The 12,500-nt window shown below is 45.7% G+C and overlaps 1 protein-coding gene across 4 annotated transcripts in view; it reads left to right on the forward strand.

Moving 5' to 3' along the window:
- The window catches only part of LOC134064325 (arginyl-tRNA--protein transferase 1), a 95,122-nt gene that overhangs the window by 26,038 nt on the left and 56,584 nt on the right, over positions 1 to 12,500 (forward strand). For all 4 annotated transcript variants that reach the window (XM_062520236.1, XM_062520235.1, XM_062520234.1 and 1 more), the window contains exon 8: positions 11,153 to 11,185. In XM_062520236.1, coding sequence (XP_062376220.1) covers positions 11,153 to 11,185 — 33 coding nt within the window. The remainder of the gene's footprint in view (positions 1 to 11,152; positions 11,186 to 12,500) is intronic.

The following is a 12,500-nucleotide window of genomic DNA, read 5'->3' on the forward strand; positions in this document are numbered from 1 at the left end:
ACTCAAGCACACTTGAGCTAATTAGCAGCAGCGATTACCTGAGAGGAACTTTGTGGAGTTCACAAGTTCAGCGTTGGCAATATGAGTTAATGTGAAACACAGTGAAATCCTATATCTGTATTCCCTATTAGGTCTGTTGGATGGTGTGAAATACAGTGAAATCCTATTACTGTATTAACTGTATTCTCTGTTAGATCTGATGGATAATGTGAAGGCTTTAGTGAAGATCCTTAAAAAGCGTCTCTGGCCTAAGTGAAGATGCTTGGGTGAATGTGAATGAATGGCCCTGCACACTTGCCTATGCTTAATGCATCAGGCTCCTCTCCCACAGGGTCTCTCTCTCTCTCTCTCTCTCTCTCTCTCTCTCTCTCTCTCTCTCTCTCTCTCTCTCTCTCTTTCCCTCTCCCTCAGTCTTCTCTTTTCTTCTCTTTTCTCTCTCCATCTTCTCTATCTCTCTCTCTCTCTCTCTCTCTCCCTCTCTCACTCCCCATTGGGCCCATCCACTTCCTGCCTGGGTCAAGGGTCATTGTTTGTTATTGCAGCGGACATACAGTGGGTACGGGTTGAGAATGCACCTTCTCCCGCGGGACTCCCGAAGAGATCCCGCAGGCCGTCAAGCCGATTTTTTTCGAGGCTAAGGCAATGTACCCAAACAACCACCAGGTGGCAGAAAGTTTCATCCCGCATTTCAAAATGATGAAGACCGCATATCCGTCAATAGTCGACTCCTTAATCTCATTTAATCATAACAATGAAGGTGATGACTGGCGAAATTATTCAAACGACGTTTCAATGAACCATTGTTGAAATGAATGAAAATGGTTATAGAAAATCGCCTACAGCCTAACGCCGACACAGCTGATTCTTTGATTGATTCTAAGCTGTTTTGATGTAGGGGATGGGTAAACTGGCGCGCTACAAACATGCTACCAATCAAATGTAATATTAGTAGGACTAGCCTACTTAGACACTTTAGTCATAGGCAACGTTGCCATGTTAATTTGGGCTAGAAGTGCTTGCTTGTGGTGGCGCTCCTGTCCGCTGCTTCTCCCGAATTGTGTGGCAAATTTGTCAGCAATCAGCTTAAATGCCAAATCATATTTATTTCTCTTTGTCGCCATGGTATTGGGGGAAACGCGGAGAAACGAGATGGTCAGTCCTCGTATTTTTTCTTCGCGTTTCGTTATAAGAAATAGGCTATATAAGTAATGTAATGGTCAATTTGCTGCGCAATTGACCAAGCAACCGCGGACCGACAGAAAAAGAAAGCAAACGTTGCTGCGGAAATGCTTGCTTATTTGATGTGTTTAAACGTAGAGCCATACAATTAGGTGTGTCTGTTATTATGATAATTTTCGAGCATAACTGGTTGTCCATAGCTCAGTGACAGGTGTTAATAGCCTTGCCATAAGCACTGCTGCAGGTGCTTCTTTTATTATGCGGTTAGAGCATAAGCGCTTACTCATATAGACTATAACTCAGGGACAGGTGCAAAACCACCAACTGGGATGGATCGAAGGGCAAGCAAGCACTGCCACACAACGTGAAGGCCTTTGTGTTGTCAACACTAAGCAGAACGTTTCCTACGATGGGGAGAAGTGGCCGCAAGGACTGCATCGATAAGATCAACGAATAGCCTACAGTAATGTTTTACAACCCAGCTGGTATCCGCTGTTCATTCCGACATATCCCCACTCGGCGGTAGGCCTAGGCCTATTTAACTTTTATTTCAAACAACGTGCCATTCCGACATGAGGTCATTAATAGGCTATTAATGTCATAACTATTAGGCTATCATTAGACCTCATCGGTTTTGAGAGCTGGAAATACATGTGTTTGCTAAATATCGGTTGTTGTGCATGTTGCGTTCGCGACTCGGGGAAGTGAAAGCAGTTCTGTAAAGACATTGCAAGTTTTCATGGCGATCATCTGCGCCGCGCCGCGCAGCTGTAGCTGATTGTGAAAGCCGATTGGAAATACATAAGTTTAGAGCGAACGTTTCAACTATGTTTGCCGTGGTAGACAAAAACACTCAAATAAAACAATAGCCTAACAAATAACTGCATGCGTAATGGACACGGCTCTATATCCTAAATAATTTTCGAGGTTCGCCATTTGGTAATATGACCTATCCTTACTGACAATATTTGGATTGGACAATTTAGATTGAGCACAACTAAAGTTGCACGAAGGCAAAATACAGTCCTAAAAGCCTATTCTATATAGCCTGGCCAATATTGTAGATGTGCAAAAGCAGCATTTGCGTGCGTGCTTGCCGGTGAGGTGTAGCCTACAAAAATGAGCATAACATCTGATTATTAAAGTATGGCTATAGGATATAGGCTAGAGAAGAGTTGGTTTAAAATTCAAGTGTAGTAAAAAAGTTTGTGCACATCCCCGGTCAAGGTGCAGAACAAGAGTAGGCTAAATCATAAAAAATGGAAAAAGGTTCGCACACTTGAAATCCTTCTTTTTTGATTTGATTTTATTTTCTTTATCACAAAGGAATGACGTTTCGACCGTGTGGTCTTCTTCAGATTAAAATTCAAGTACGTGCGCTATTTAACCCCTCGAGACCGACTGCAGTCTGCTGACACAGCCAGACGACTCTCCCAACCCATTCATTCGTTTTGGCCGATATAACCCATTCATTCGTTTTGTGCGTATATAGATTCCTGCATGCTGCATTACCGTGACACTTAGCCTACCTTGTGGATGATTTTTTCTCATTGGAATACAGCAGGACAGAATGCCTTTTATCTAACAAACGCAAAAGCTGAGATTGTTGGAAGGACTAGGCTACTCAACAAACTTGTTTTTCGTTTCTGGGAGATCTCGTTATCGTTTTGGATTGTCGGATTTTTATACTTATAGGTTGGACTTATGGACAATGAACTTTGAGGGGTGGTTGTTAGTGCTTTACAAAGCTTTGTGTTAATAAGTGTCGGTCCTCCTATCCTTCAGCTCACTGCGCGATGCAGTTGCGCATAGTGGCCAGCCACGAAGTCATTAACTGTTTACGACACAATACATGATATTTGTGTTTTTCGTTTCTTAGATTTAATGCATGTTTGACATGTAAACAGGCCTTCAGTCCGTTAACTTAAGGCCTTCTTTTGCATGGGGTTGCTCGCATCCGCCCGTAACCTAGACTATTATGTGCGTAGTGGCTGCATACTCTTGATTATAATAAGAGGCAAATTGTTACAGGACAACTTAAACTGACTTCCCCAATGCTTCCCCGCAGCACATTACATTTTAATATAGGCTAATATAGGATGAACAAAGTCTATGGACTTGCTATATTAAATCCAGTAGCCTAATAATTCTATGCGCCACGTCTTTTCACGATTTCGCAAGTGATGTAGTAGGCTACGTTTAAACATCGACAAACGTCTGTGAGACTACCCATTTCATGAAGAGCAATTGTCTTGTGCGATCATTCCCCCTCCCCCACACTTGTCTAACCAGTTCACTAGACATTATAGCCTACCTATATGAGGCATTGAGGACGATTGCCTCCCTTCCCCCTCTCTCTCGACAGACACTTCCTGACACTAGGGCTCGGGATCAAGACATCAAAACTTCGCGGGCACAGCCACATTGGCAGCTTCACTCCTTAGTTTACTATGGATTACTATGGATTTACTCCCGCCTTTTAGTGTGTTCCTGTTACTTAGTTTTTGCCTTCTTGGTAGTATGTTGCTGTGTAGTGGGGTGTAACAGTGCAACCCACGATCGCAAGAGGAAAAGAATAAATCGCTACTATATTTCTGCTTCTTGTCTTGTGCATCTGAATGAATGGATATTACGTTCAGTGCTATACCAATGGCGGCGATATTCCTAGAATGCAAGGCGTGTGCCCGAGCCCTATTATGTAAATGTAAAAAATGTGTGTGTGTGTGTGTGTGTGTGTGTGTGTGTGTGTGTGTGTGTGTTGCGCTTTTTAATAAAATAATGCCTCTTGTCTTAATGGGTTCCGGAGGTTCGTAGAGTAAGTTTTGAACCCCGATCGCTGACGTATGATTAAGATGCCTCAACCATTTACGCCACAGTTCGAGTGTCAATCTCTTCGCACTTAGCCAAGAAATATAAAGGATTCAGTCAGTCGAGTTCATTTATTCGCGGCATGCACTTGAAACGCCGATCAAAAGTTCTGACATGTTAACTGACGTTAGTCATTAATTCACCACATGATAAAATGCTGTTATATTGACGCACAGTAGCCCACGGTAGTCTATGTCTATCTCTGAATCAACATGAACATGCATAACGAGATCCATATATTCTAAGTTGCTAGAAACTTCTTTTGCGGAGCTAGGCCTACTAGTCGATGGTTACAATGAATCACCCTCACTGCCCTATCGCATATCTGACCATTCATTGTTACAATGTTACAAAATGCGCGATCTTCTCCATGCATGTAGCCTATGGTTATAAGTAAAGTGACATGATAGGCATGTAGGCCTATTAAAGATATTTCTGTTAAATACATTTTATTTTCAGTTGTCAAAAGTGGTGGGGACAAAATCTGTGATAAAGTGCTAAGCTACCCAGCGTCGCCGGTTAAAATGAACATGCCTCCGTTTTAAAATAGCCTATAGGCCTACACATTTCTAAGTATTCCTAGCATAAATGTAGCCTAAATGTCCATCTTGTCCATCTCTTTCGTCTTCGCCTTGACAATAATAGCCTATTCACGGAAATGCGGTCTTGTAACCGTAATGAATTAATGAATTAATCTAAGGTTGCCTATCGAGTCTTTCAGGTTGAATTGAAGGCTTCTAAAACCATTTTCATTAATTTCAACAATGGTTTATTGAAACGTCGTTTGATTATAATCTCGCCAGTCATCACCTTCATTTTAATGATTAAATGAGATGGATTAAATGAGACGGATATGCGGAGCATTTCTCTCCCTCTCCATTGACCAAAACGTTGCTCTGGCATCTCTGCTGGACTGACTGAGTTATAGGCTACGTCGAGTGAGAGAGCCAGCTGTGAGGCTGTAAAACATTCGAAAACTCTGAAACTGCAATCTGACATGCCGAGCGTGATGTCTCTTTTCTCTGCTTGTCACCAGCGCGGTGTCTTCGGGTTTTTCCGTGTTTTCCGGTATGAGCCGAACCTTCATTTTACTAGGGCGGTCTTATGTTGCCCCCTTGCGGTTGCACTTTTAATTAAAGTCCCGATGCTTCGGGAGTCCCGATGTGCGGGAAAGAAAGGAGCATTCTCAACCCGTACCATCTGTATTTTCGCAGCTCATCAGTCGATCTCTGGCCATATCTCTCCTCCCAAGGCCTTCATCCGTCTTCCCGCTATTGAAATATCAACACTTCCCTCCAATGTAGCCTGAAGTGTAATGGCACGAGGGTGTAGAAATCGGTCACTCGATGGCTGTTTGGTGGTTTGTTCTAGCCGAGCGGATACTGGACCGTTGCACTGCGGTCAGTGCAGCGTGATGACCCTGGGACTTGGTTGGCGTGTGAGTGGAAAGTGAAGCTCGAGCTCCTGCCGGTGTAAACAGAACCCTGTGGGAGTGGAGGCCGCAAGGACGATGCCGCAGGGCAGGAGGCCCCCCCTAGTGTATATGTGTGTGTGTGTGTGTGTGTGTGTCTCATACAAACCTTATCAGAAGTTGGTCCATCATTGACACCAGAGAGGAGACAGTGAGAGAGCAGAGGGTAAAGAAAAAGGGATCTGGGAGTATCACAAGAGTGTGTGTGTGTGTCTGTGCGTGCACGCGTCCTTATACACAAAGCGTGTCACTGACAAATGAGCGGACAAACGCTCTCTGATGGAGCGAGTCCGGTAATGAGCAGCAGAGAGCTTAGTGGCCATTAGACCTCATCACTGACTACAGCGAGCTCTCTCACACGTGCGTGTGTGTGTGTGTGTGTGTGTGTGTGTGTGTTTGCATGTGTGTGAGTGTGTGTGTGTGTGTGTCCTAGACGGCTGCTTGACTCCCTAATCACACTCAGATGACTGTTTATAGTAGGGAAAGGAGAGTGAGAGCTGAGAAGGAAGTGATGCAGTCCATGTGTGTGAGTGAGTGTATGTATGCACTGTAAGTGAATGCACTTGTGTGTGTGTGTGTGTGTGTTTGAGAGAGAGAGAGAGTAAGAGAATGATGGGTCCTGGAGATAGTCACGGGTCACTCACACATACTGTACACACTAAACCCTGTGTGTTCCCAAATAATGTGTTTGTTTTTTTTTTCATTCGGTGGATGGTCCTTCCAGTAATTTTCCGTGGAATAATGGTATGTGTTTGTGTGTAGAGACGTACCCCTCTCTGCCGGAGCGTGGTGGGGCACTTCTTTCCACTCTGTTAAAGAGTCGGAGCGCGTGCTTTCAGGTGCTTATGTCTGTCTGTACATGTGCGTGTCCCTGCGTGTTTATGTTTATGCATCTGTGTGCCTGTTTATGTTTGGCCATTAGTCTCTCTCTCTCTCTCTCTCTCTCTCTCTCTCTCTCTCTCTCTCTCTCTCTCATTCTCTCCGTGTGTGTGTGTGTGTGTGTGTGTGTGTGTGTGTGTGTGTGTGTGTGTGTGTGTGTGTGTGTGTGTGTGTGTGTGTGTGTGTGTGTGTGTGTGTGTGTGTGTGTGTGTGTGTGTGTGTGTGTGTGTGTGTGTGTGTGTGTGTGTGTGTGTGTGTGTGTGTGTGTGTGTGTGTGTGTGTGTGTGTGCGAGCTGGTGGCCAGACTGAGTGTAAGCTGCCAGACTCCAGGAGGGCAGGCAGTGCTGAGAGGAGAGGGAAAAAAAGCAGCGAGAGAGAGAAAAAATGACATGCTGCTGCTCGGCCTTGTGGGTAAAATTACCCATCAACCCCCTGATGAGTTTGGCAGAGACGCAGTGGAGAGGAGGGAGAGTGGTGCCAGCGGTCAAGTCAAGCTGCCTTCCTCGCTGCCCCTGTGCCAGGAGAACAACCCTCCTCTCCTCCCTTCTCCTCTTCTCCACCCTACTCTAACCCATGCCAGCTTGCTCCTCTCCTCTCCTCTCCCCTTTTCCTCTCGTTTCCTCCCCTCTCTCTATCCCTCGATCCCCTGCTGGATCGACTCTCCTCTTCCAGGCCTCCGAGATCTTCTCTCTTTTCTGTTCCTCCTCTGTCCTCTAAACAGCCCACTACTGATCATGAAGTATGGCCGTGCTCCTCCAGCATACAGTAGTAGCCTGTAGCTGACCCACAGTGAGGAGTTTGTAGCCTTTAGCCTATAGACGTGTCCCCTATGTAGTATAGTCAGAGCATGCTGTGTAGCCTTCAAGGTTCACTAGCCCAATTATTGATGCAATGGACATGCACCTAACATGAATTATACACTCTTAGAAGTGAAGGTGCTATATAGAACCAAAAACCATGTGGCACGCCTAAATAGTTCTTTAAACCATTTTGAAAGGTCCATCAAAAGAACCCCTAAGGGTTCTTTAAAGCCTGCATGGCTCTATATAGTACCCCAAGAACCCTTTTTAAAAGAGTGTAGCTTGTAGAAACCATGTTTGATCTGGCCAGAATGAATCCATCATGAAGAGCTCTGGACAAATAATTATAAAAAAAAGAAGCGGGAAAATTGAAGGTGGATGGTGATTAAATGTATAATTAAAGGGGGTTCCTACCATGAAGAGTTTGGGAGCCAGTTTTCTAGACAGTCTCTGTAAGTCCTTCTAACTATACTATACCAGGCTAATGTCCCCTTACCCAGACTTCCCCCCCGCCCCAGCTCTCGCTCTTCGACCCTGTCCTTCCACTGGTCATCTCTCCGCTCGTCTTCGTCTCCGTGACGAGAGCCAGTGCCCAGACGGAGCAAGACCAGACCAAACAGCCTTTGAGGAGCTAATGAGGAAGGGCTTTGGCAGCCTGGGCTGCAGCTGTGCACTGATGCTCCCATGCAACCACCTCTCTCTCTCTCTCTGTGCGTGCGTGCGTGCGTGCGTGCGTGCGTGCGAGTGAGTATTTGTGTCTTGCTTCTGCTTCTCACAGAGTGGCCAGATGAGATTACTGCACTCGTTGTAGTCACTGTAGTTGCTAGTTGGCCCTTCTTTCCCAGAGTGTCTCATTCCTCCCAGCCATCTCCCTCTCTCTCCCTCTCTCTCTTTCCCTCTCTCTCTATCTCTTTCCCTCTCTCTCTCTTTCTCTCTCTCTCCCTCTCTCTCTCTTTCCCGAGTCTAGTGACGGAGACTAATCGCCCTCTAATAAATCACTCCGATACATCTCGTATGCTTTGTCTCAAGCAAACATCTGCTGTCTGTCTCTGTGCCTCTTGACAGGGCAGGACTTAATTGGTGTGTACTGTGTGTGTTTAGACCTGATATACATCTGAGGAGGAGCGAGCCAGAGCCTTGTGTTTTGAAGATGATTTAATCCAGTTTGTAGTGCCAGTGAGGGCGGATATATTTAGAGTGTGTTCTCTCCAGGTTACAGTCAAAGGAGCCACTCTGGAGATGAAATGAATGTGTGTGTGTGTGTGTGTGTGTGTGAGAAAGAGAGCGAGTATGAGTGTGAGGTGGGAGAGCGAGAGTGTGAGAGCCTCTGTGCGTATGAGAGGTCGTTCCCTTAGACAAGCACATGATGTCATACGAAAACTGATGATCTTGCCGTTTGCCTCACCGTTTGTACTAGTGTACACACACTCACACTAATGCATACACACACTTTAATGTTTGTTCAGCTCATCAGATGTCACACAGGAGAGTCTCATGACCTCACTCTGTAGTTAATGAATTCATATGCGTGTGTGTGTGTGTGTGTGTGTGTGTGTGTGTGTGTGTGTGTGTGTTCATTCATATTCAGCTGTATAGATGCAGTATGTGTTCTTTCATGTGTATTTGTGTCTCCGTGTCTGGCTTGGCATCCTTGCTGTATACAGTTGAAGCAGCTGTTAGAGCAGCAGCCAATCTGTGTGTGTCTGTGTGTGTGTGTGTGTGTGTGTGTGTGTGTGATAATATGTGACTAACTTTCTCCACCCGTTTTGGTCTCTATTAAAGACACACTGCAGAGTGCCTCTGGGGTATTTGAGAGCATTTTCACAGAGCTGGTATTGTATCCCTATCTAATGTTGTGTTTTTACACATACATGTGTAGGTGTGCATATGCCACATGCAGTAGGCAGTATTTTGCATTTTATGTGCAGGTTGTGTTGGTCTATTCGGTCATGGCTGGGCTCGTTTTCAGTATTGGAAAGTGTTTTTCTGCACTGAAAGTGTGTGTGTGTGCGCCAGAGAGATGGTTGAGTGTTTTGGAAGAAAGGAACTTGAACCGTTCCTCCTGCTCAGTATCCCCCAAACTGTCAACATCCAACATCTCTGATCTCTCTCTCCCTCTCTCTCTCTCTCTCTCTCCCTCTCTCTCTCTCTCTCTCTCTCTCTCTCTCTCTCTCTCTCTCTCTCTCTCTCTCATACACACGTGTGTGTGCGCGTTCGTTCGTGCCCTCTTCTCTGTCTGTGGAGGTCTGTCTCTCTCTCGTGCAGCAGGGCTGTGATTGTAAGTGGCGTTGCGTCTCCATGTGTGAGGGTGTGCCAGCACATACACCCGCCTCTGGGCCGTCCGTCTGCGTTAGCGTCCCATACCCACAGATCAGCTGTGACAGAAACACTCAGAGAGAGACCACCACTCAAAGAACACCTGCATATACAGGCGTATGCACACACACACGCACACACACACACACACGCACACAGAGATGCATACACACACATACACACCTTCCTTAACTGTGAAGCTGCGAATATATGCTTCATCACCATTAAGAGTGGCTTTGAGAAGCCTGTCTGTCTGTGTTCTGCCATCTCTCTATCGAACTGACTCTCATGGTCTCTCTTTCTCTCTCTCTTTCTCTGTCTCTCTCCCTCTCTCCCTCGCTTCCGCTCTCCCTGTGCCCCGCCCGCATGCACATCAGCATTTCCACCCGCATTCCCAAATCTCAAAGATGATTGATGAGGGGCGGCTGACGGTGTTCTAGGTAGCGCTAAACGAGCAGCTGTGTGAGGTGCAGGGCAGACACGCACACACACCTGTGTGCTTCCCACTGTGCTCCATAAGTAAAGTGTGTGTGGGTGTGTATGTGTATGTGTGTGTGTGGCTCCGGATGTCAGGTTTCATGCATTAGGCTTATATCTGTTTGCGTACATACATTGGGGGTTGATGTAGTGTGCCCTTCAAACGGATGTTCTGTATCTGAAATGTCCTTTGTGTTGCTCCTATAGTTACGTGATACTTCCTCGTTCCTGGCAATGCCGGCCCCCAGCATCCGCCAATCTCTTAACAGTCACCATCTCCCTATCTATACAAGATGCATTGCCACAGAATTGACCTTGGGTCCAGGAAAGTGTGTTTACGTGTGTGTGTGTGTGTGTGTGTGTGTGTGTGTGTGTGTGTGTGTGTGTGTGTACTGTAGCGCCATGCAGTTCCCTGTCTGGTTCTCATTTAGACGTGCTCGTGACCTAAAGGGGGAAGCATGCTACATTTATCCACACAAACTGCAGGTCAGGATGTCAGTAAACACTCTGGATCCGATGTGGCAGAGGGGAAATGGAAAGAGAAAGAGAGAGACAGAGGGAGAGAAAGCTAGAGATCAAGATAGAGAGACAGAGTAATAGAGATAGAGAGAGAGAGAAAGCAGATTGAAAACTTCCTGGGTCAGTAAGGGAGAGGTGAGGCGCAGTGTGGCTGAGTGCTTCCAGGCCGGGCTTGAGTCACGGGGGGAGCGGCGTGTGGCGGGAACTCCTCAGGTGCTGCGGTGCTCTCACAGCAGGTGTCCGACGGCAGGAATGGCGTAGGAATGCTGCTGCTGCAGCGCACAAACACAAACACAAACACAAACACAGGCAGCGCTCTGTAAACAAGGCTCATTCTAGCGATGTGTTGTTAGTTAGCAGTATGTTTTAGCATGGTATTTATTGTGTTTTCTTGAATTCATTTAGACCTTGTAGACAATTACATAATTGAATTGAGTAGTTGGAATGAAAGATTAATTGTTCACAGTTTATTTGAAGCATAGCATTTTATCTTAGCTATTTGATATATTTGACCAAGAATGAGTGACTACATTAAAAAAGCAGATATTTATAACTGTCATGCTGTTGATGTAGGTTAAGGCTTTGAGATTTGTTTTTCTCTAATAGTCTTTTTTCTTTTCTCCCTCCATCCTCCCTCCAACAGTACAAGAGATTCCTCTGCGATTCACCTTTGGAGGTAAGTCTGTCTCCTCACCAAAGCTGACAACCACATTTATCAAAATCCTCCCCCGATTGGCCTTTATTGTGGACTGTTTTTAGCTCCCCCTCACTCCCCTCAGATGAGAGAAAGTGCCCCATGTTCATGTCCACGCTCAATATCCAACAGCAGAGTAAATCATCACATACATGAATTTCCTGTGTGTGTATTAGCCACATTGTGTATGTGCCGCAGGACAGTGTTTCATGCAAGTTAAAAGAAACAAAACCATGTTAATACTGAATGAATTGCCCCCGTGTATTCACCTCACGGCTGAAGAAATTTTTGCGAAATCAATGTATAAGCTGCGGCTAATAGTTGGGAAATTGCGGTACACATCAAAGAACGTGTACCATGATCATGTGTTGAGATAGAGAGATGAAGCCAGTTTTGCCGTACAGGAAAGTGTCCTATTTCTGGGTAATTACTGGCGTATTTGTTCATTTGCGTACAGTTATAAGACAGGAAAGTAGTAATTACATGGTAATAACACGTGCCAGCTGTGTGGTGGTGTGGGGGGAGGGGGGACAGGAAGATGGGCTTGTTTGGTTTAACGGGGGGGCTTTACTTAGCGTGCATGGAAAGAGATGGAAAACGATGGATGGAAATATGGCCACCAGATTGGGCTTGGTGATAACTCTGATCGGAGACCCCACACACACGCACATGTGTGCGCGCACATACAGACACACACACACACACATTCCCACTCACACACAGACACAGAGGCAGAGACCATGTTAGATCCTAGATGATTGATCAGGTTGGAAATAAAAAGCCCATCTATTACCTAAGAGAGGATCTCTCTCTCTCCCAGCCCTGTTATTACATGGACTGTGGTGGAGACTCTTGGCTTCCCAAAACAGATGCTTTATATAGAATTCAAGGAGGGCAGAAGGGGTCTTATGAAAATGTTTGAAACTCAAGGCTTGTTTAAGCCTGGAAATCCAGACGAGAAGATTTTTTAGGGTCTGGCTGGCTATGAGTAATGAAAAGGGCCTAACTTGAGGGGCGGCACCAAGCACGCATTTGAAAGTATCACTGCACGCAATTGGATAACACTACGACAGTGTTTACTGATGGATTCTGGACTTAGACGTTGCAGCGCATTGTCATATTATGTGTAGCTCCCCCCTGGCCCGCCTATATCAGATACACTGATGTGATTGGTGCAGCTTGGTTCCAACGACATGAGTAATGAGCATCATTACTGATTGCCAGCGTGACTCACTGAACAAATTCAAATTGTGCTCTCGCGAGAACACTGGATTTCCAGACTAAGGCTTGTTCTGCT

Source organism: Sardina pilchardus, chromosome 18, assembly GCF_963854185.1.
Source record: "Sardina pilchardus chromosome 18, fSarPil1.1, whole genome shotgun sequence".
Classification (NCBI taxonomy): domain Eukaryota; kingdom Metazoa; phylum Chordata; class Actinopteri; order Clupeiformes; family Clupeidae; genus Sardina; species Sardina pilchardus.